The 21,471-nt window shown below is 40.8% G+C and overlaps 1 protein-coding gene across 2 annotated transcripts in view; it reads left to right on the top strand.

The window, feature by feature from the left end:
- NCALD (neurocalcin delta) overlaps nucleotides 1–21,471 on the top strand; it is a 58,259-nt gene that overhangs the window by 20,483 nt on the left and 16,305 nt on the right. For both annotated transcript variants that reach the window (XM_012571899.5, NM_001048254.2), the window contains 1 exon segment: nucleotides 20,470–20,866. In XM_012571899.5, coding sequence (XP_012427353.1) covers nucleotides 20,489–20,866 — 378 coding nt within the window. In that variant the 5' untranslated portion in view covers nucleotides 20,470–20,488.

The raw sequence follows: 21,471 nt of genomic DNA, 5'->3' as shown, positions 1-21,471 counted from the left end.
AATCCTACTGAGACTGGTATGTAACTTGGCTTATACAGAGAAATGTCACAAAAAGGCAGTCTCTGATGTCTGCCCACTTCCAGAGCTGCTGAGCAGGGATTTGGTGTGTTTGGCGTGAGCACAATTGGATAGAGCAACCCTACTTCTCATCCCACTCTTACCTTCAGTGTCTAACTTATTTGGATCTGTGTTTTGTTGCTCTGTGCCTGAGCTATTCACCAAAGGCTTCCTCGATGTACTGAAGTGTTGGGAAGGTGAATGCACTAGAGAAGTGACAGATGTGAATTCATATCTCCATATTCAGGCTGCTTTCCCATTCCTTTCTACAGAGTGGTGTTCTAGACCAATGCTGTTAAACAACCTCCTAAATTTTCTTAAATCAGAACTCCTAGGTATCAGCTTCCTAATGAATTATGAGATCTCATTGTTTAGCTGTTTTTACATAGCTCCTCTTGGTGGTGGAGCTTGCTCTAGCTAGTACTGCTACTAACTTGAAGCTATTAGTGTATTAAGACAACCATAATCTCATCAACAATTATGCTGATGAACACTGATTTAAAGATTTTGCAAACTGGAGTAAAGGACAGTGCTATCTCCCACTCAAAAGCAGAGCTCACACTATGGAGGGAGACCCAGAATGGGACTGGAACCCCAAATGGAAACAGAGATGCCAAAAGAGGGAATTTAGTTCAGGGTCAATGGCTGCAGAAAATCCCATGGTGGGAAATGTGTTCAGTGTCCAGCAGCTTCTCGGTATCCCTGCTGCTATGTGATGCTTACAGAATGTCCACACACAGCTGCTGCTGGGCAGGCAGGGGAAGAGCTGGCCAGCAATGGACGCGCCTCTCAGCCGCTGTGGAGAGAGTGTTGGCTGCCCAGCAGTCCCTTCTCTGACCATGTGAATCTGGGCTGTCATGTTTTTGCCTTTATTTTTGGTTATGCAATTATTTTGCTAAGTTGCAGTCTCTTGTGTTGCTGTAAAAGCTGCTCTTGCCTCTGCAGTCTGTAATTAAATATGACCCCTCTCATATTGTGCCTACCGTACACACACCATGCACTATCCAAAACTCACAGTACCTTACACTTTTTCCCATTCAACTTGTTTCTCAGAGATGTCAGTGTCATTTCCATGGTTGCAGTGAGTTCAGCAATAGAAGGTTTATCTTTGGGCTTTAGGAACTGATTCCTTCTAGAATAGTAATATAATGCTGCAGACTTACCCTAAGTAATCCAACCACCTAGTGTGGCTGAGCTGCAGGACAGAAACAGTCTTCTGCCTACACAGAGGCATAATCATCCTTGAGCAGGAAAGGAGACAGGAGAGCATCCATGGAGAGGACAGCACATTTTTAGGGAATCCCTTACTTAAGGCATGTTTTTAGTTTGCAGTGCTGGAAGAAAAGTAAGTGCCTTGTTTACAACATCTGCTTCACGCTCCATGCATGACTGATCATGTCATATCTCGCTGCAGCAGCTCGGCAGAGCTGTGGTGCCAAGGTCATGTGAAGGTGCAGGGGGTTCTGTGCTAAGCAGCTGTGACAGCTGACCTCAGATCTGTCTGTCTGCCAGTTCTGAAGGACCCATTTGGTTCTCTCTTGAGAGCACTCACAGTTCAGTGTGGCATCCATCTCTGCACAAGCTGTATATACAACTATATGTAGTCATATATATATATACGACTACATATGTCGTATATATAGTTCATATATCTACATTTGCATATATTGCATGAAAAGATAAAGGTGAATTTTCAAGTAGTTGGAAAAGCTGAAATTTGGGTAATCTGTGCTTTCTCTCTCAACTCTTCTAGCGTGCATCTTTCATATAATAGGAGCATATATATTAGTGCAGTCAGTTTCCAATATGCTTCATATTGTGACACTTCTTGGAAAGTAGTTGCAGAAATCCAAGAGTGGGGTCTCTGTGAATAAGGAAGATGGCTTCAGAGAGGGGGAATTTACTTAGAATTCAAAAACTGCACACCCCAGAGTCTTTTATTCAGTGCATCCTCAAGTAGAGAGGGTCCTGCAAATCAGTGGAATCTGCCCAGCATCAACCACAGCTCTCCATTCAAATAATTTGGGTGTACAAGGGGCTTACATGCATTACTGTCCTTGAAAGTGTAACTTTGCCCATTTGCTCAAGTCCTATTACTACCTCAAAAAGTATCGGGAGAGTTTTCCATTTTGAACAGTCCTGTCTCTTTGTCTTTCTCAGCATGAAGATGCATCTGTGTTCCATAGTCATTACAATGCACCTTTCGGTGGTGTCTCTGTGTTTCTAGATCATCTCATGATGATCTAGTGATGATCATGTGAGTAGTTTCTTCTGTGAATGTGCTATTCTAGACATTTTTGGTCAAATTTAAGTTAAATATGCTTCTGTTATCATCTAGCTTTGTAAATAAAAGGGGTCAGAATATATAAAAGCTTCAGAGTTCCCGGATGAAAAAGTTAATGTCTCAAATGGCCATTGAATAGATACAAGAGTGATAATCTGCTGAGGTAGACTCCTGCAGAAAAAAAAAAATTAACAGAATAATTATTTTTTGTTTGTGACTACTTTCAAAGTTCACATACAGAGGTTCCTTTCCTTTCTTTGAGCATCTCACACATATTCTGTAGAAATAATATTTTAATGATAAACCTGAGCTGTCTGGTCTTCCCTGAGCACCCTTGTTTACTCTGGGCCCACTTCAAAGCTGTGCTTAAAAGATCTGGTATTTTTTTAATAAAGAGTAAAACTAGCTTCTAGATGAAATGTGTAAAATAATGTCCATGCTTATGACTGTACAAGGGGAGCTGGATAGAACATTCTGTGTTCAGTGTAAGGCCCTATTGCTGCCTGGTGCAGAGGCCATGCAGACGTATGTCCCCAAGTTTTCAGAAGGTGTTTGGACTTGGCAGGTGAGTTCTGCCTTCTGCCTTGGGGCAGAAGGAAATAAATCCCCTGCATGTGTTCATAGATGAGCAACATAAAGCTGAATATGAGTCAGCAGTGTCTTGGCAGCCAGGAGGGCCAGGAGTGTCCTGGGGGGTATCAGGAAGAGCACAGCCAGCAGGGCAAGGGAGGGGATTGTCCTGCTCTGCTCTGCACTGGGGCAGAGACTAGACCCTCACCTCGAGTGCTGGGGGGTGGTTTTGGGCACCACAAAATAAGAAATCTATAAAGGCATTAGAGGGCACCCAAACAATGGCAACAAAGACAGTGAAGGGCCTTGAGGGGAAACTGTATGAGGAGCAGATGAGATCACTGTTGTGTTCAACCTGAAGAAGGGGACACTGAGGAGAGACCTCAACTTCCTCATGAGGGGAAGAGGAGGGGCAGACGTTGATCCCTGTTCTGTGGTCCTTGTGATAGGACATGAGGAATGCCCTGAAGTTGTATCAGGGAAGGTTTAGGTTGGATTATTAGAAAAAGGTTTTCACCCAGAGGGTGGTTGGGCACTGGAACAGCTCCACAGGGAAGTGGTTGCAGCACCAAGCCTGACAGAGTTCAAGAATCGTTTGGACAATGCTCTTGGGCACCTGGTGTGACTCCTGGGGATGGTGCTGAGCAGGACCTGGAGTTGGACTTGATGTTCGTTGTGGGTCCCTTCCAACTCAGTTTATTCTGTGATTCTCTGACTTACACCTCCTAATTTTTAAGATCATGACAAAATCTGCTCATCTGCAAGGTGAGTGGTCCCATTCAGGGTTTCCTTCTGCCTTTTCTTCATGTGATATTTCATTGTCATCAGTCAAGAACTAGAGAAATTATCACATGGTGCATGGACATTTGTGCTCATACAGTGTGAAACAGGTGCTGTCATCAGGATGGTTTAACAGTATCAGAGACTTGTGAGGGAGATTATGTATTTTTATTACATGAGTTTATATGCTGTGAAACAGCAGAATGTGCCTTTGGCATACAGTATTGAGTGTTGCAGGCTGGCATCTACATGAAGAGATCATTAAAGAATTTCTGCCTGAGCTGGAATGACGTCACACCTGGAAATTAGCTTTTTCCTGAGGTCTTCCACTTGCTTTCAAGTAGCCCCCTTCCATTCCAAGTTCATCAACTGAATTCAATTGTCCCAAGAACCATCAGGTGAGATCAGGCCTTGCCAAAGCCCCCACAGTCTTCAAAACCAGTAGATTCCAGATGTATTTGTCACCAGATATGATACAGATCTTCTAATGTACCATCTGCCTCCTTTAAAATGAAGGTGAGACTGCTCCATAGAGGTTAGTGACAACCTCCTTATCCACCAATATCCCTCTCTGCTCCAAATGTGCTAATTACCCTTTTCTGCCATGCTTATAGTGCATTAATAATGATAAATTTGCAGGCCACCTGTTTCTCTCCCATGTTTATCTCAGGGCTTACTGCTTTGTTTGACCTGCTAAGGCACTTGAGAGAGTCCATTTATTTTTTACCTCATTAGGGGGTCAAATAAAAGATTTGTTACGACCCTCCTTCACAAACACAGCTTCTTAGCAGCAGTATTTAACCCATCTCATCCAGCTGTGCAGTATTTAGCCTTTTCACATGCAGAAGCTGGTGAGGACACCCAAGCTCTGTGCTAGAGAGAACACCCAAGCTTGTGCTTGTGAGGATTGTGTCCTGGTACTCTGCCGAGGAGCAGCACATGCAGCCGCTCGGGAGCACTAATACAGATCTTTGGTCAGAAGACAACCCCATTATTGGATTCCCAGATGCATAACTAAGCAGTGAGTGGAGAAGGGTACACAGAACTTGTTTGGAAAGACCTTTTTTTCCCCTGCCAAAGGAACAGGAGAAATCTAAGTGGTGAGATGCGCATTATTTCAGTACAGCTTTCCACTTTGTGCTTGAGGTAGCAGCAGCTGTTGTGCCAGGACTCCATCAGACCTTTCACTCCCAGCACATATCCTCAACCCCTGGCCCATACAGGTTTGTTACCCCTTGTTGGCCACACACAACACTTTGTTGTGGCTAGCCAGCATCATGGGGCAAGTCTTGTCCTCCTGACAAGCAGGAGGAGAGAGACTTTTAAAGTATGAGACCTTTATTTTTATAAGGCATGACACTGAGAGTGCAAGAGATTATTACTGTAGTAAGAATGGGTCATACAGGGCATACAGAGCAAGAAAAGAAACTGGAACAAATGTCAGAGACAGAACTCCATTGGTGAGATTATGATTAAATAAGAGCATATGTCACTGAAAGGATCTGAAATGTTGGCCATCAGGTAACTGGTAAATCTTTCATTAGCCACAGGCAAAATATTCTCATCAGAGTCAGCATCTCTCAGGCCAGTAGTCCCTGCCAGGGGTCCTAGCATGTCCATGTCCTCAACTCCTTTGGAGGGATCTATAGATACGTGGCATGAAGACTGCTGTTAGGTATCTGTGAGATAAATCAGGACATATTCAGCAACTGGGAAGTGGGGCCTCAGCATGGGGCAGCCTTGCCCACACAGCAGTGGTGCACACTTGTTTCTGTGCACATATAAAACTCAGAGTAGAGAGAGCCCTTCATTTAAGTGAAGAACATGTAGTCGAACTTTGGCCTCCACTGCTTTGACTACAGAAGAAAACAAGGGTCTAAAAATAAGGGAATGTTTGCCTCTTGGAAATTTTCTAAGCAATTAATCTAAGAATTATTGATGTTTCTAATTTTGTTAGAAGAGGGAGGACCATCAGTCACACTCGAAAATACCAGCTCTTTGCTGATAACTCATGAAGTGGAATGGCTTTTTAATGAAGTTGCCAGAAGAAAGGTTTGCTGCCAAAATCAAGGATATTTCTCTATCCCGCTCATACTGCTTCATCAAGGAAACTTCCAAGAAAATTTTGACTTTCTCCCAAAGTTGTTGTGTGGGATTTTTTTTGGTTTTTTTGAGTGCCTGAAAACCAACTCCAAAGCCAACTTTGCTGCCAACCTTTTAAAAGAAGTAATGACAATATATGCTAATAGGAGGTTTCACAAATGAGTATGAGATCACTGAAACCAGTTCCCATCTGATCACACATGAATGAAAAATGTGTGGGTTTGAACTGTGTTCATGATATGATGATAGCTCCATCTTTCATTTAGATTGAGATCAAATGACTGTTACCAAGTGCTGGGTGGTAAACTCTTGATAAGTCACTGTTTTATCATCCTGTGGAGACTGATTTTAAAACATCCTGGTTTTAATGTAACCAAGACATAGATTTTAAAGTACCTATGAATGAAATAGATACTGTTGCTTAATGTGGCTCCCTTTCCTAGCAAATTCATTAAAAAACAGTGAGCCTCATAGGGTACATCCTTCTTTTAATAAAGGAAAAAAAAAGTAGAAAATCTAAAGTTTTCTACATATATTTGCATAGTTATCCATTTTTAAAACTTTTTTTTTTTTTAGGATTCCTTTGGTAATTCACAGGATCCCTGTGTTGCTTACTTACTTAAGTGAGTTTCCAGTGAATTCATTAGATCAAGATCTGAGAGTTATTTGGTGGAATAGGATGTGCTTTTTTATCGAATAAGTGATTGGTATGGTGATTTTATATGGCCCTTTACAAATAGTGGGCTGATTCTTCAGTGTGCATCCTGTTTCTAGGCTGTGGAGCTTCACTGGTGTTCATAACATGGGTAGTAGAGGAGAGAATTAGGAAATGCTTGATGCATGAAGTGAGAGGAAGCATGGAATGTCTGAGGAGTAGGTTGGGACAGAAATTATTGGTGAAGGTGATGTGGAAGGGAGAATTGTCAGCTGAAGATAATATAAGGGCATCTTAAAAGCTATAGGTAGCAAGCAGGAGGAGAGAGACATTTAAAATACGAGACCTTTATTTTTATAAGGCATGATACTGAGAGTTATTACTGTAGTAAGAATGGGTCATATGGGGTATACAGAGCAAGAAGAGAAACTGGAACAAATGTCAGAGACAGAACTCCATTGGTGAGATTATTACATTACATAAAAGCATATGTCACTGAAAGAATCTGAAATATTTGTCATCAGGTAACTGGTAAATCTTTTCATTAGCTACAGGCAAAATATTCTCATTAGAGTCAGCATCTCTCATGCTTACATACATTTTCACTTCTCTCCATGTCTGAAAAGTAATGTTTCCCAGGAAAAGGAATCAGATCATCAAAATCTGAATTTGTAGTTGACATTGATGATAATGCTGTTCAGATTTCAGAAATTGCTCTTAAAACCAGCAGTACTCTAGTACTCTAGTACAAGTACTCTACCATTATGGCAAAAGCAGCAAGGCAAATCATAGTAGATTAAATGGTAATAGTTTTCTATTAATTAGATACCAAATACATCTTTGCTACATTTTTTTTTTTTGGATGATTTAACCAGAGAGAGACACAGAGATTAAGCCATAGATGGTCTTCTTCCAAGGTTTCGAAACCCTGCTGCTTCAGAGGTTATATATTTCATTGTTAGGATATTGTTTTGATTGTGCATAGCATCAAAAATGCCATTATTTGCAAATGCTAGAAGTTGGAATGGACATATATAGGAAATGCAGGAAACCTTAAGAGAAATTATGTGACAGACTTTTTCAAAGATAGTAGGAAAAGTAAGAAAGTTTGTGTTTGTTTTAGGGAGCTAAAGAATAGTACTGGACAGTAAAAGGTAGGGGGAAAAGACAAAGTAAAAGAAAGAAAGGACAAAGTTTTATATACTAACACTTATATATACTAACACTAAATAAAAATCCTAGAAAATGAAAAATGGGGAAAGGCACTAAAACTCACAAGAAATCTCAGAGAAGCTGACATCTTGAGAACAGCAAAGAGGCAAAAGTGCACTGGCCTAAAAATATAACAGGATCAGCTTTTCTGTTTATTTTCAGTCACTCGGAAGTGGTGAATAGTGACATTTTGTTTCATGTTGGATGGAATCTGGTTTTCCTAAAGTTAAACTTTGGAAAGAAGCTTTCTGGTACTGGCACTCCTTTTCTACAAGAGTGATACAAATTGTTTGTTGTTCACATGAGAAAAAACAGTTCGTTTGTTTGAAGACAGTTATCTGATGGACTTTGTTTACTTCCTCAAAGGATGTTAGTAGTGAAGGAGGAGATGCTGTTAACCCTTTCTTTTGTGAGGGAGTTCATCCTAGTTGAATTTACGGAATATTTTCAGTGATGACAGAAAAGTTTTTGATCTCATGATTCATATTTTTCTGTCTAGATTTTGTCTTGGGTTTTATACACAATTTATTTTTGCAATTTCTGCAATGCTATAAACTTGTAAAAAATTCTGTTGAATTCATGCAAACAATTTTTTACTTCACTCTGTTTAATGACTATATGATACATCGTATTTCAAAAGTTCCTTTGTAAACGAGTGCTGTATATGAGTGTCTACTACCTAACTTAATATTGAGAACTGCTGTGATTTTGTTTATTGATAACAAGCAATAGTCAAGATTATACAAGCATTTGTTTACATATGTGTGAGAGACAGAGAAGCATGGCAAATTATTTTTGCACTTCATTTGTCAAATGTTTTTCTATGCCTCTTAAGGGAGTTTGCTTACCGACCTTTACCATGTTGTTGAAACTCCCAAATTCATTCCTGCTGAGTAATTTCTAAAATCAGGCAGCACACTGTGTTATGCATGAAATAGCAGTTGGGTAAGACACGGCTCTGTGTTTTTCATGGTGGGCTGTCAGCACTGGATGTCATTCTGACTTTCAAAGTGAATACAAATCAAAATCTTCTTCCAGTAACTTTATAGATTATATCCTAGCTAAGTTTCCCAAGCTAAGTTTTTTTTCAGGTTTGTATACAAATGGTGCTCAGAGGGAACAGAATCTCCACATTAAATGCCTGTTGCGCACCGCCAGATCCATCCCACCCAAGTCAGCTGTCCATGTAGAGTGCAGAGGAGGAGGTGCTATGAGGTGGCTTGAGTAATCATCAGCTTGTCAGGGAAAGGAAGAGATACTGTCATCACCAATGGTAACCACATCCTTATCCATGGAAACTTCAGGGGGGCACAGCAAAGCACCTGAACTGGGATCCATGGCTGAGCTTCATAAGCTGACTGTATTGCTGGACCAGCTCAGGGGCAATTATATGGTTTTCCTGTACCTTATTTGCAGCACAAAGGTTGTATGTGAAGACAGAGAAGAGGTCTTAGGAAAAAACAGCAAAGATATTGTCTTAAAATTAAAATATTACTTTCTTCCATTTGCTAAAATCCTTCATTCAGCATATCGTCTCAAATAGAATTAATATTATGACTCATCTGGATGAAATTAACTTTTGAAATAAAATATATTTATTTAACTGTTAATTTTCAAAAATGGGCATTTATCACAGAGCAAATATTCTATTTAAATTATCAATTTAAAACCTTTGTAAAATGGAAGTAGCTTACTGCACTGCAATTTGAGAATTCCAAGTTTCTTTCAAATGTAGGAGCTGTAGGCTGTGCCATATGTCACTGGAAGGATGTTTTCTCATATATTCACAGGAAAATCTTGGATTTGCAAGATGAATTCCTTGAACTTGGCAATAGAACATGAGGAATAAAAGACAACTAGAAGCTAGAAACTTGCCATATGTCATTGACTTCCATGAGCAATGCTGAGCAAGAGAATATCACCCTCTCTTGCAGGATTAAATACTGCCCTAAGTCATTAATACAAAGCAGATGGCTTTGTTGTTGATTAGAGCTGGTTAGAATCTGAAATTCCCATTCCAACGGAAATTTTGACATTTGTATTTATTTTCAATGCATATTGGAACAAAACATAAAAAATTTCCCTGTGGGATGGATATTAAAACTGCTCTGGAAACACCAAGTTATTTCACTTCATTGGTATTGAATTGTTTTCTCAATGATATCAAACCAGTGTAATTCTAAAATTAATAAAATAGAAATGCCAAAACAAAATTAATAAACACATAAAGTAACTGAAGTAACTGAAACATTTTGCCATGTTAAAAGGAAAAATTTAAATTGAAATTATAAATTCCAACATTTTTAAAGAATTCGTTTTCTTGAATGTGACAAAACATTTGGATTTCAGCTGAGCTGCATTATCCTAATGGAAATGGGCTCTACTGAAAAAATCTTCACCCAGTGCTGTTTGTCCAGGGCCAGTAATGTACAGGATCATCTTGCAAGTTCAAGGATGTAAAAATTCTGAGGAATAAGACATGCACAAAGAGAAAATTAACACAATATATGCACTTTGGGAACATCTTTGAAGACTGTCTGAAAAATTCCTACAACTCCCACAAAATTCCTTTATTCATCTAGATCTCTCTTACATTAGCTCTCTTTTGTTCAGGCACACTTGAGAGTGTTAAATGCAGGACAAATCATCCCTGATATGGACCTTCATATTTATGAACTTGTAAACTGTGATATTATCTTAGTGTGCCTTGTTTCCATCTCCTTAGAAAAATTCTGGTCCTGACTGCCAGAACCTCCCACTCCCAATCTCCACTTGCCTACTTTTCTGGAGAAAGTTCCAATAACTTACTTCAATATGGAACAAAAACTCACAGTTACTGGCCAGGTAGGAACCTTTGCAATCATTCCTTTCCCTATCATAAGAACATCTTTAAAAATACCTACTTTGCCAGCTAATGGCTCCATTTTTTCCAGTATCACGATTTCTTTTTTTTTCTGTCAACACCGCATCTCTGCTGTGGGATAGGAGACCATCTGTTAACAACTTTTTTAAGGATAGTCTAACCACAAATGTCAGTCTTTTGGAGTCACATGTTATTTATTTACAAAGATAAAAAAATCAATATCATGAATTCACATCAGCTTCTCGTCTTACTTTGTGCAACAGTAGCTTTCTGCTTTAGTTTCCACTACCCTCCACCAAGGTATTGCATATAAGATTACATAAAAGGACCAAACAAGATGTAGGACAGATTAGAAACCTGATGAAGTAGCTTCTGGATGAGTTTGATGACTGGTGTGCTCAGGTGCACTGGGGAAGATTATGTTACTACTGGTGAGTGCCCTGCACAAAGGAGAGAAGCCCCATGGAAGAATGGAGAACAAGTTGGGCTTGACGTGGCTGGACACGTGAGTATCAGGATAAAGACAAACAGCAGTGACGCAGGTGTGTGGGAAGGGTGGCTTTTCTAAAGCACTCAGGCCCTTAGTAGGTACCAAAATCAGTGGTGCTACTTTCTGGCAGGTCTCAGTTCACTGGATACAGATGCTTTTTGAGAAACTACCTATTGCACAGGTGCCCAAAGGGAAGGTGTGTTTTGTTTGAGAAGCCCAAGTTTAATTGTGGGTACTGGGAACTTGGAAGAATGTGACCTTGAGCATTTTAGGAAATGTGGCTTAAAAAGGTATTGTTAACCAAAGAGACTTTAGGCTCACAAGTTGCTTAACAGGAGACACAGTAACTGCAGAAAATTTCTATCATTTGGATCTTGATGTATGGTGTTCTGAAAGAATGTTGATAGATAAAGTCACCTCCAGATGGAACAGGTGAGAGATTTTGCCAACTCCCCTGCTGTCAGCTTAACACCCATGTTTATAAATACTGCAGATGTCCTGTGCTTAGTGAAACAGCTGAATGCAGTAAAATCTGGAAAGGCAGCTTCCTGAGGGTGGATGTTCTAATGTGCTGTTAGCAAAGTCTCTCTTGCCTTTTGCCATACAAAATTAGGCAAAGGCAAACATAATTTACAAAAATACTATTTCCGAAGAGTTTTAAGAAATCACATATAATATATATCTAATGTATATCTAATATATATCTAATGCCCAAAAAGAGTCATCTGAAGTCTGCCAAGACAAAGAGTTAGTTATTTTAAAGACCTTAGATTGTTCTACCCTGGGTTAATGAACAAAATGTTATGTTTTTTTCTTATGTGGTAAAGTGTTGTTTCTCAACTTCACAAATGAATAAATGAATGATTATGAACCAAAAAAAGCATGTGAATATTGGCATGGTTTTTATTGTTGTGGGTTCTAAAAGAATTAGGAAGAAATGAAATTAAATAGCAAGACCTTTTCTGAGTGTAAGAGGAGAAATGAACAAATCTGTATGAGTTCTTCCTCTTTTGTCTGGTTTCTCTTTTTTTTTTTTTTTTTTTTTTTCTTTTTCTCATTTCTCATTAAGGAATAAAGATCACTTTCAAGCCATTCTGGATTGGGGGAAGCCTTTGCTGGCCTCTAGGGAATGACTGTCCAACACTTCCAACACTTACTGTATCATTTTTTGCCCTGCTCATACAATGATGGCAGCACTTCCCAAGGGACTCCAGACAAAGCCCAGGACACTGAGAAAGGCTGAAGTGCTGGATACCCCACTGTGTGCACAGAGGAGCCCACATTTACACCCTCTGACTGAGGGTCACTGTAGGATCTGGGAACATGGATTGCTTTATATGTTTCTTCAGCAGCCCCTTTTCTGTGTGTCTGCCCTGCCTGATGTTAACTGAGCAGACAACCTTCCTAAAGATGCCTGGGTGTGCTCAGTGTAAGCAGCAGAGATTTTTTAATAAAGTGAGAGAGCTTCATCTCCCCTCTGTGACAGCCAAGCTGTTGATGCAGCAGCAGCAAGTACCTGACTTACCTGCCAAAAAGTTAATGACAGATCTGATTGCTAAAATCTAATGGGTAGAGTTAGCCCATTACAGACACTCCTCTTTGGTGGATAGAGGTATGCCAAATTTCAGTCAGGAGCAGCTTCAGAAACAAGCTCTGAGTCCTAAATGCAGGGCTTTAAGATGGAAAGAGTGACCAGCCATGAATGAGAGAGGAATCACTGCACAGGGTGACACACTGTACAAATGCACATAACATGCTCTTTTCCCCAGCTCCCACTATTAGAAGTGCTCATGTGCCTAGTCATCCTTTTTGTACCACACACTCCACCTTTCAGGAAATGCTTTGGAAACAGATCTTTTCTGGAAGCCTCAGCGATGCTGAAGGTGATGGGAAGGCGAGGGGTGTGCACATCAGCCCTTTGGCTGCTTGAGACTGAAACACTGTGTATTGGTCTCTAAACAGCCCCAGCCAAGACTGTGGGCATTGCTGAGAGTAACATGACAAGCACTAGGCCATTTCTAGTTAACTGGTGCTGAAGATGCCAGCATTTATTGATGGGACACTGCCTTTCTGCTGCATCCCCCTCCTACACCCTCACACCAGCTCTCATTGCTAAAATGCACTAAGGAATTACGATAAAGAGAAATAGGAGACGAAGTCCAGCAGCTGTAGCATTTCTCTGCCAGAGCAAATCTGAAGGGAGAAGAGCCTGGGCTTTTGATGTTACCCACGAGCACTTCCAAGTCTGAAACGTGAACTCTCTGCAGCTGCTCCTGCTTGGACTGCTCACCTCAGCCAAAACACAGAACTATAAAGGATTTGCTTTTATTTCTTGTTTTGAGTTTCTCCTGGGGTAGCAAGAAAGCACAAATTCTGTCAGGAAAAAATAAATACTGTCAAAGGAGAAGTTGGGGCACCTTTGGTAGGGGAAGGATTCCCAGTAAAGGGCTAAAGCAGGAAAGTGACACTAAACAAAACAGGAACTTAGAGCAGTGAAAATGTCAGGATTCTGGATTCAAACTAAGATCCTAATACAAAAACACGAGTGAATATTGTGATGAACATATTTGGAAGTACCAGTGGGCAACTGGATGGCACATGATCCCTCTTCCTTCTATTGATAAATAAAGCATAAATACCCAATGATGATCCCATCCACATCTCTTCCTTGGTTTTTTTTCCTCTTAATTTCTTCATTAATCTTCATTCCTCTTCTTTGATGTCAGCTATAGTTTTAGCCAGATGTACTTGGGTACTTATTTTACTCCACTGCAAATCTGTTTACTGCTGTTCCTTCCGAATATTGTAAGAGAATGTCAGAATTTTTTTTTAGTCTTGCTCATTAATTTCATTCAGTTTTTGCTCTTTGCCAATAGAAAAAAATAAATGGAGGGTGGCAAGGCTCAAATTTCTTTTTCTGCATGTATTATTTTTTTGTTAAGTCCTTGTGTGGTTTTTAATAAATTTGGTTTTCTTTCAAAAATATGTTCCAAGATGCTGTTATAAAAAAATTAAACAAAAGCCTTTCTTGGCAAGCATCTTCACACTGGTTACTCAAATGAATGTGTGAAAACAAACTATAAATGGCCAGAAGGAAGCAAAGTGGCTGCTTCCAAGAGCCTGAAGGGTTGTTTTCTGTGGGATGGAAATAAAAAAAAAAAATCTCTTGACCAGGTAGTGCTTGCATGTGATGGCAGGAGACTAAAACCAGAGAAGTCATTCTTCCCAGCACAGCTGCTGCTGCTGCTTCACGGTGCAGTGTCCCACCAGTGGGATCCTGCACAGGCACTGGAATTTCCAGTGGGACACTGGAGAGCCATGCTGGAGGTGATTCCGAGGCTGTGAATCAGGAGCTCAGGGACTGATCACAGAGTCTCCTGGGCTGGAGCACACCAGAGATCAACAAACATGTCCCTGCCTTGCTCAGGTCTCACTGGAGAGCTCCAAGATCACAAGACAGTGCTTTGCCCACATTTACTCTTGGGTTTGCATTCATGATGAGGAATGCTGGGGAAGCAGCATACACAATGGGGAGGGGCTGTATCACTGAGATAGCTGTTGATCTGAACTGTCTCGCTACGTAGCTCGTGCAGCAGTTAGCAGCCCAAAGGAATAACTGACCTTATGAAAGAAACTTGGCTTTTATATCAGATTGTGTTCACCAAGCCTTGACTTTTGTAACTGCACATAACTTCCCCCTTTCTGTAAGGACATGGACATAGATGAACCAGAGCTGCATTTGGGAGCATGTGTACACTGTATGTGTACAAATAACAGCAGAGTTTGCAGAGACTGACACATTGTAGTGAATTGGTACTTGGTGTCTGAAGCATTACCGAGCAATGAGAGCAGCTGGCAGAAGGGAAGGAGGACAGTAGTTCTAATGCAGTGAAGTTTGGTAACAGGGCAAAATTTTGGCTGGGAAGCCCTGGGGACGTATTCCCAGACAAAGTCTTACACTCTTGAGATGTACCTCAGTCTCCCCTCGATATCCCTCCACTTACTGCAGGGTAAGGGGATGCCATACTGCAAGGTTTGGTCAACCAGGACGGGGCAGCACCCCTCCTCTGAGCTTGTGACAGAGCTGAGTTGCACAGTGGCAGCAGAGGAAGAACTGGTAGGGGTGCCAGAAAGTGATGGCAGAGGAATTTAGCTTGCCAGAGCCCTATCTGCTGTGCTGTGGAGGCTGGTATGCAGTGACAGAAGGCTGCTGGTGGGTAGGATATAAAAGAAGGTGAGATCCCTGCCATTTCCAGATGTGCAGACAGTTTAAAAGATAGATGGTCTATATGAATCCACTTGTCACACATCCAAGTTTTCAGTAATGATCTGGCAGGAGGAAAAAGCACAGCAGTGATGGTGAGTGGAGAATCACACTGGTACCTCAGAGTGGCATTGCCACAGGGGATTGACTCATGCTGGAGCACTGCTTTCTCACCATTGTCAGGTAGCAGAGCTGGCTCAGAGCGATGCTGTTGTCCTGCTCATACTTCAGTTCATTCCACCAGTCATCAGGATCTTGTGCAGCTGCTTGGCAGAGATTGAAATCCCATGATTGCTAGTCTTGGGAAAATTCTCAAATTATGTGTTAGAAATATATTAAAGACAGCATTGCACCCATAAGTGGATTATTTCTTGGAAACAGGTCAAACTGTGTGTTAGAAACCAAGAAACAGAAGTTTCTGAAGACAAAATTCACAAAATTGAACTTTCATTGCTTCTTTCTGAAAGGTTTTCTGCTTTCATTTTTACAGAGTAGGTGTCTGTAGCCAAGCCTATGGTGTGATTCACCTTGCTGTTCCCACTGGAAACAGCTCAGGCAGGACCTGTTTTCAAATTGGTTCTTTAGACCTCTGAGGTGCTTTGTGCCCTGTTAGCTATGAAGTACCCAATCACCTAAAACCTCAATTTTTAGAATAAGACTTCCCTGCACAAATATCCTCTTCTCATAATACTTTTTCCCAGCAGGGGACTTCCTCTCAGATTTAAGCCTAAATAGAAATTAAGAAGTCTTGCTGTCTTTGGCAGACTGATCTCAAAAAAAAAAAAAAAAAACCAAACCAAAAAAAAACAAACAAACAAAAAAAAACCCAAAAAAACCAACCAACCAACCAAACAAAAAAAACCCAAAACCCAAACAAACCAAAAAAAAACCCCAACCCTTACGACAGCAAACCTTCAACAGAAAAAAATAAAACATTTGGGTTTTTTTAAGAAATATGTTTAGATGTTTTACATGTTTGCATTGCGAATCTGTTTGCATTGCACTGCACTCGTTGCACTCGTTGCAGTGGGTTGGCTGCATGCTTCTGGTTGCTGCACCTTTCCAGCTCCTGCAAGGTTGTTGCTTAAGCAGGTGCAGTGTGCCTCACTCTGAGGTTTCTGATTGAGGAAAAAACTGCTTTGCCTGCGCAAGCTGCTGGCAAAGAGATGCGTGTAGCAGAGGTGTTCACTGCCCTTCTGCCCAGTCAGAGCTCCCTGTGTGGTGAGAAGGCTGAAAGTGCACACAGCTGATCTGCTGCCCTGCAGGGAAAGCCATCACAGCAGTGGCACTCTTGGCTTGTGCTGAATCCTCACAGGCCAGCTGTCTGTCAAACAACTCTGTCGTCTTCATCTTAAAAACTCCACACACGGACCTGAATAAAGGAACTTCAAGTACTTCCTTTCAGGAGCATCACCTATGATGTTTCCTCCCATAATCAGTGAGCAGGGATTCCTTCCGTAGCAGTGGCACTTTACTTCCTGATATTCTATAGTTGTATCAACCATTCAAGCCATAAACACATCACATTCTTTTACCAAAAAATACTGCCTTAAGAATTAAGACCTTTGTATTTTGATATGTTGTTCTATGTAGCAAGTCATTCATACATATTGTATCTAACACCATTGTATCAGAGGAAGGAATTGCAGAATTAATTTGTCTTTCTTTTTGTACTCCTACATCATCCATTTCTCAGTATTGTCAATATTTTACTATGCTATTGTGATTGGTGTTCACTATTTACTTGCTGTATTTCTTGCCGTATTTAGAACTTCTAATCACTTACTAGAAATTTGAAAGATCTACAGGAATGATAAAGTGTGAAAAGGTGTGAAAATCAGTTTCAATTTCATTTTGTTCTGTGCATTTATTGCTGTTATTGTTAGCTGACATCCTCTCAGCTTACTACACTCTGCCTACAAGCTAATCTTTCTTGAAGAGTCAGACAGCAGTCTGTGAAGTGATTGTAAGGATCTTCAAGTGCCTTCAATGATTTTCTGTACTTGGACTGCAAAAGCATTTTGTTGTTGATAGAATAGGCACAATAAATCCCATCATTGCAGTTCCTAGAACACTACCTATTAAAAAGGAACAATCTGGAGGGCAAAGAACATGATAAAAATTCATCACAAGTGGACTCAGGAATAGTGCTACTAGTTTTGACTGCATCACCTGGCATCACAACACCTGTGGATTTCAACCTCACACTGCAAGTCATATATGGTTAGCTCTCCTTTCTCCCTGGAGAACACAGGATTTTCTGGTTAGGATGCTCTGCAAGGCAGTGCACTCTACTCTTCTGTGGTTTTTATTATTTGGTGAAAATGTGTTGCACCTACAACACTGTGCAACTATAGAGGCATTCACTTTTAGAGTGAAATACAGTCTTATTGGCCACCTCTTGAAGGACACTGCCTGCATCTTACCTCACTATTTCATTTTTCAGAAGACTCTGGACTAGCAATGTGCAAGCTGAGTTTTCCATTTTCAAATGTTCGAGTTATTAAAAAGTAGGAGGGGATTAAATGGCTAATTCTAGCTCATTCCTACCCCAGGTGGCGTGCACCTTAGTCAGCAATCTTCCCTGCCTGCTCTCTGGTCTGGAAGTGTGCTGCCCCTGGTGCTGCGGAGGAGCTGCCAGCCTGGGGTGTGGGCAGCTGCTGCCTACGCTGGGATTTTACTGGGGGGTTTGTGTTAAACTGGGGCTGCTATAAGCTGACCCTGCCCACTTCCCCTGTCCAGTCGCTCTTCCATCCCGCTGGCAGACCCTGTTCATGTTGTTTGGCCTGACATAAAGCCCTCTGGCTGCCCTAATGTAACCCATTCCCTCAGCTAATTCCCAGGTTGTTTATTATGGGCCCCATCCAACACCCGTGGAAGTAACACAACGTTCAACTGCCTTGGCAGCTGTTGGACCGGGCCTGTGAAACAAGGACTTTTTTGCTATTTTCAGGGCATTAAGACCTTGGATTGATTAAAAATTGTACAGCATGTTTTGATCAGGATGAGAAGACCAAAAGACAGTAGAAAAATTTACCTTTGAAGTCGCATCTTCCACTTTTCAAGTATTTTGAAGATGCTTTAGAGGAAAAGATATTGTTTGGTCAACACAGTCAACGAAGCCCCTGAAATTGTCAGGAGTGGGATAGGCTCTCATGGGGCAGGTTTCTTCACCCTTCCCATCCTCCTGTCTGTGAACAGGGAAGCCTGTTCTCCATGAACTGTGTAGGCAATGGGTTTAGACAGGACATACAGTTACCAAACTGTGATGCTGTTTGGTTTTTGCCTTTTTTCTTTTATATGTTCCCTGTATTCTTCACACATGTATTTGTAACTCTGTGGCCTATAGTATTAGTGACAGGTTTTCCCAGTACTTTTCCATAGCCTTTCCCTGGGCAAAAAGACAGAGCAAATTCCAGAACTCCAAATCCCCAGGGTACAAGGCCCCAGTGCTATCTTGGTTATTCCTGGGAACAAAGGCTGAGAGTACCAAGAAGAAAACTCCAAAGAAAGGGCTTGACATGAAGGAAAATTGCATCACCACTTGTCCTCCTAATTGGTGCTTTTTATCAATTATGCTAATTTCCTGAAACCCATAAAATGTATTCACCCCTAGAGGGGTAGGTTTGTGTGGACATCTTTCCATAACTGTTCCTGAAGGCCTTCAAATAAATACCCACTCTTATATTACCTCCTTACTAAAATTATCTTGAGTTTCATTTCCAGGTTGGGAAAAAGGCAACAACTATATGCTACCAGACAGCCATCAGTGAATCCTGGAGACACAGATAGATCTAGGATGGATCCTGTATTTTACACTTGAGAAATACAACTTTTTGGTCATTCTGGTCCAAGAACATAGGAAATTAAGGAATCAATCCTCTAGTTGTCTTGGGGAGTTCAAAGTCCTTGGGGAGAAAGGGAGCTTCTCACAAGGAAAAAAAGTATTTTCAGCCTGGGGGAACCTCAGTTTCTTCTTCCCAATGCCAAACAGAGGAGACAGTAGATTAGCTTCAAATGGTGGTACATTTCTCTGTAGCTGCTTCTGCGATGCATTGATCCTGTATTATTCTTCATTTTTCATTTTTAACCTTTCTTGGTTAAGAAAGGACATTTTATTGAATGCTCATTAGCCATTCCAGTCATCATTATTAGATCCATCTCTGGGCCACAGACTCCATTCTGACAACAGTGTGAGTCACATTTAAATTATTTTGCAATTCTACTTTACTTATCCATACATCATATCTTAGTTGTGACCGTCATTTGTGTGACCAATTCTCAGGCAGGTTTCTGTCAATAGAGAAGGGCTTCCCACAAATCAGCGTAATGTTAATCTTACAGTAAAACTGATGTTGCCTTTCGGAGCCAACACACTCAGGCTCCAAAACTTAAAACCCAACGGCATCCATCCTTAGTAAATGTGCTGCACAATGTGATATGTACCAACTTGCCTCAAATGAAATATAATTAAGGTGATTTCATAGAGACTGTATCCAATAATACTTCTTAGTGGTTAATTTAAGGGAAATGAATTTCCAATTTTATTGCCTGAGTATACAACACAGTAAAATAGTTTGAGTGGAGGAATCCACTGTTGATAAAATCTCTTCAGATTTTATCTTAATTTTGAAGTAAAATGGGAATTGATCTATGCCAAACAAAAGAGGCAGTTTCTGTGTTGCTTTCTGGTTATAAAGATAGGTGTGGAAGGGCTTTGGAGCATACACTGTGGTTGCACTTTGATCCCATTTTGGAAGAAGACCAAGGGGACACAGGCCTTTGTACCAGTCTGGCTTCCACCAGAGATACAAAAATTTCGTCTCATTAGGCCAGCTCCTCAGCACAGCTGGGTGACTGGGATGGAGGGTGTGCTGCAGCACACAGCTGCTGTTAGCTGTACCTTGCAACATCCATTGCTTACCTCGTGATTTCAAGGATGGCAATGAATTCAGTGTAATTACTGTTCTCCCAGCTGTCAAAAGACAATGTAATCAACATGTAGATTACATTTATTAATTTTTTAAGAGTATACATGTAGTTCTGGACATTGTCCAAGGTTTCAGTTGATACCCAAGAGTGAACTATCATCAGAAAACTCAGAATACAGCATACTGTTCTTCTACAGCCTCCAAGATAATCAGTATCAATAATTAATAATAATTCATATGTGTTTGTTTTTGCTCTACAGGTAATACTTTAACTCCAATATGGGAAAGCAAAACAGCAAACTACGCCCTGAAGTCATGCAAGATTTGCTAGAAAGTACAGACTTTACAGAACATGAAATCCAGGAGTGGTACAAAGGCTTCTTGAGAGACTGTCCAAGTGGACATTTATCTATGGAGGAGTTTAAAAAAATATATGGAAACTTTTTTCCTTACGGGGACGCTTCTAAGTTTGCAGAGCATGTATTCCGCACTTTCGACGCCAATGGAGACGGAACAATAGATTTTAGAGAATTCATCATAGCCTTGAGTGTAACGTCAAGAGGAAAACTGGAGCAAAAGCTGAAGTGGGCATTCAGTATGTACGACCTCGATGGGAATGGCTACATCAGTAAGTCAGAGATGCTGGAAATCGTGCAGGTAGGTGCTGCTCAGAGGCACCCCTGGGCTCACTCCTTGAGAGCAAATTATGGAGCAATGTTACACTGAATGAAAAACTGGCAGCACTGGTTTACAATGTGCTAAAACTGCTTGGATATAAAATGCTATTTCATTTGTCAAAGATTGTGTCACAATTCAAACTACAGCTTAATATCCACTGCAAGTTCTTCCTGAGCAACAGGCTGCATGGCTATCTCTTCCCTGGGAGCTCTGTTGTGCTTGAACATAGCAATTAACCTGCTGATAAATGTGATTCTCTAACCCTGTCAATTAATTATGATTAATTGCAGTTGAACCAAGCAGGTATACTAGAACAACCAGGCAGTGTACTTTTAAGGAAGGCAGGCTCCCTCCACAATAAGAAGCAAATCTTTGAAATCATGTTATTATGAAGAACCAGCTCAGCTCACACATTATGAAGGTGTTTTGTCTGCCTAATTCCAGTGAGGAGTGCATTATTAGAATCATACTAGTCTTCATACTAAGTTGGCAGTATAGATAAACCTTACCTGAGTAGATAATTATCCCATACATAGCTTCTTTGGCTGTGTTTGCTTGTGGTGTTAGTAAGAGTTCCACGTTGC

The sequence above is a fragment of the Taeniopygia guttata genome, chromosome 2 (assembly GCF_048771995.1).
Source record: "Taeniopygia guttata chromosome 2, bTaeGut7.mat, whole genome shotgun sequence".
Taxonomy (NCBI): domain Eukaryota; kingdom Metazoa; phylum Chordata; class Aves; order Passeriformes; family Estrildidae; genus Taeniopygia; species Taeniopygia guttata.
This window is presented reverse-complemented; position numbering and strand designations above follow the sequence as displayed.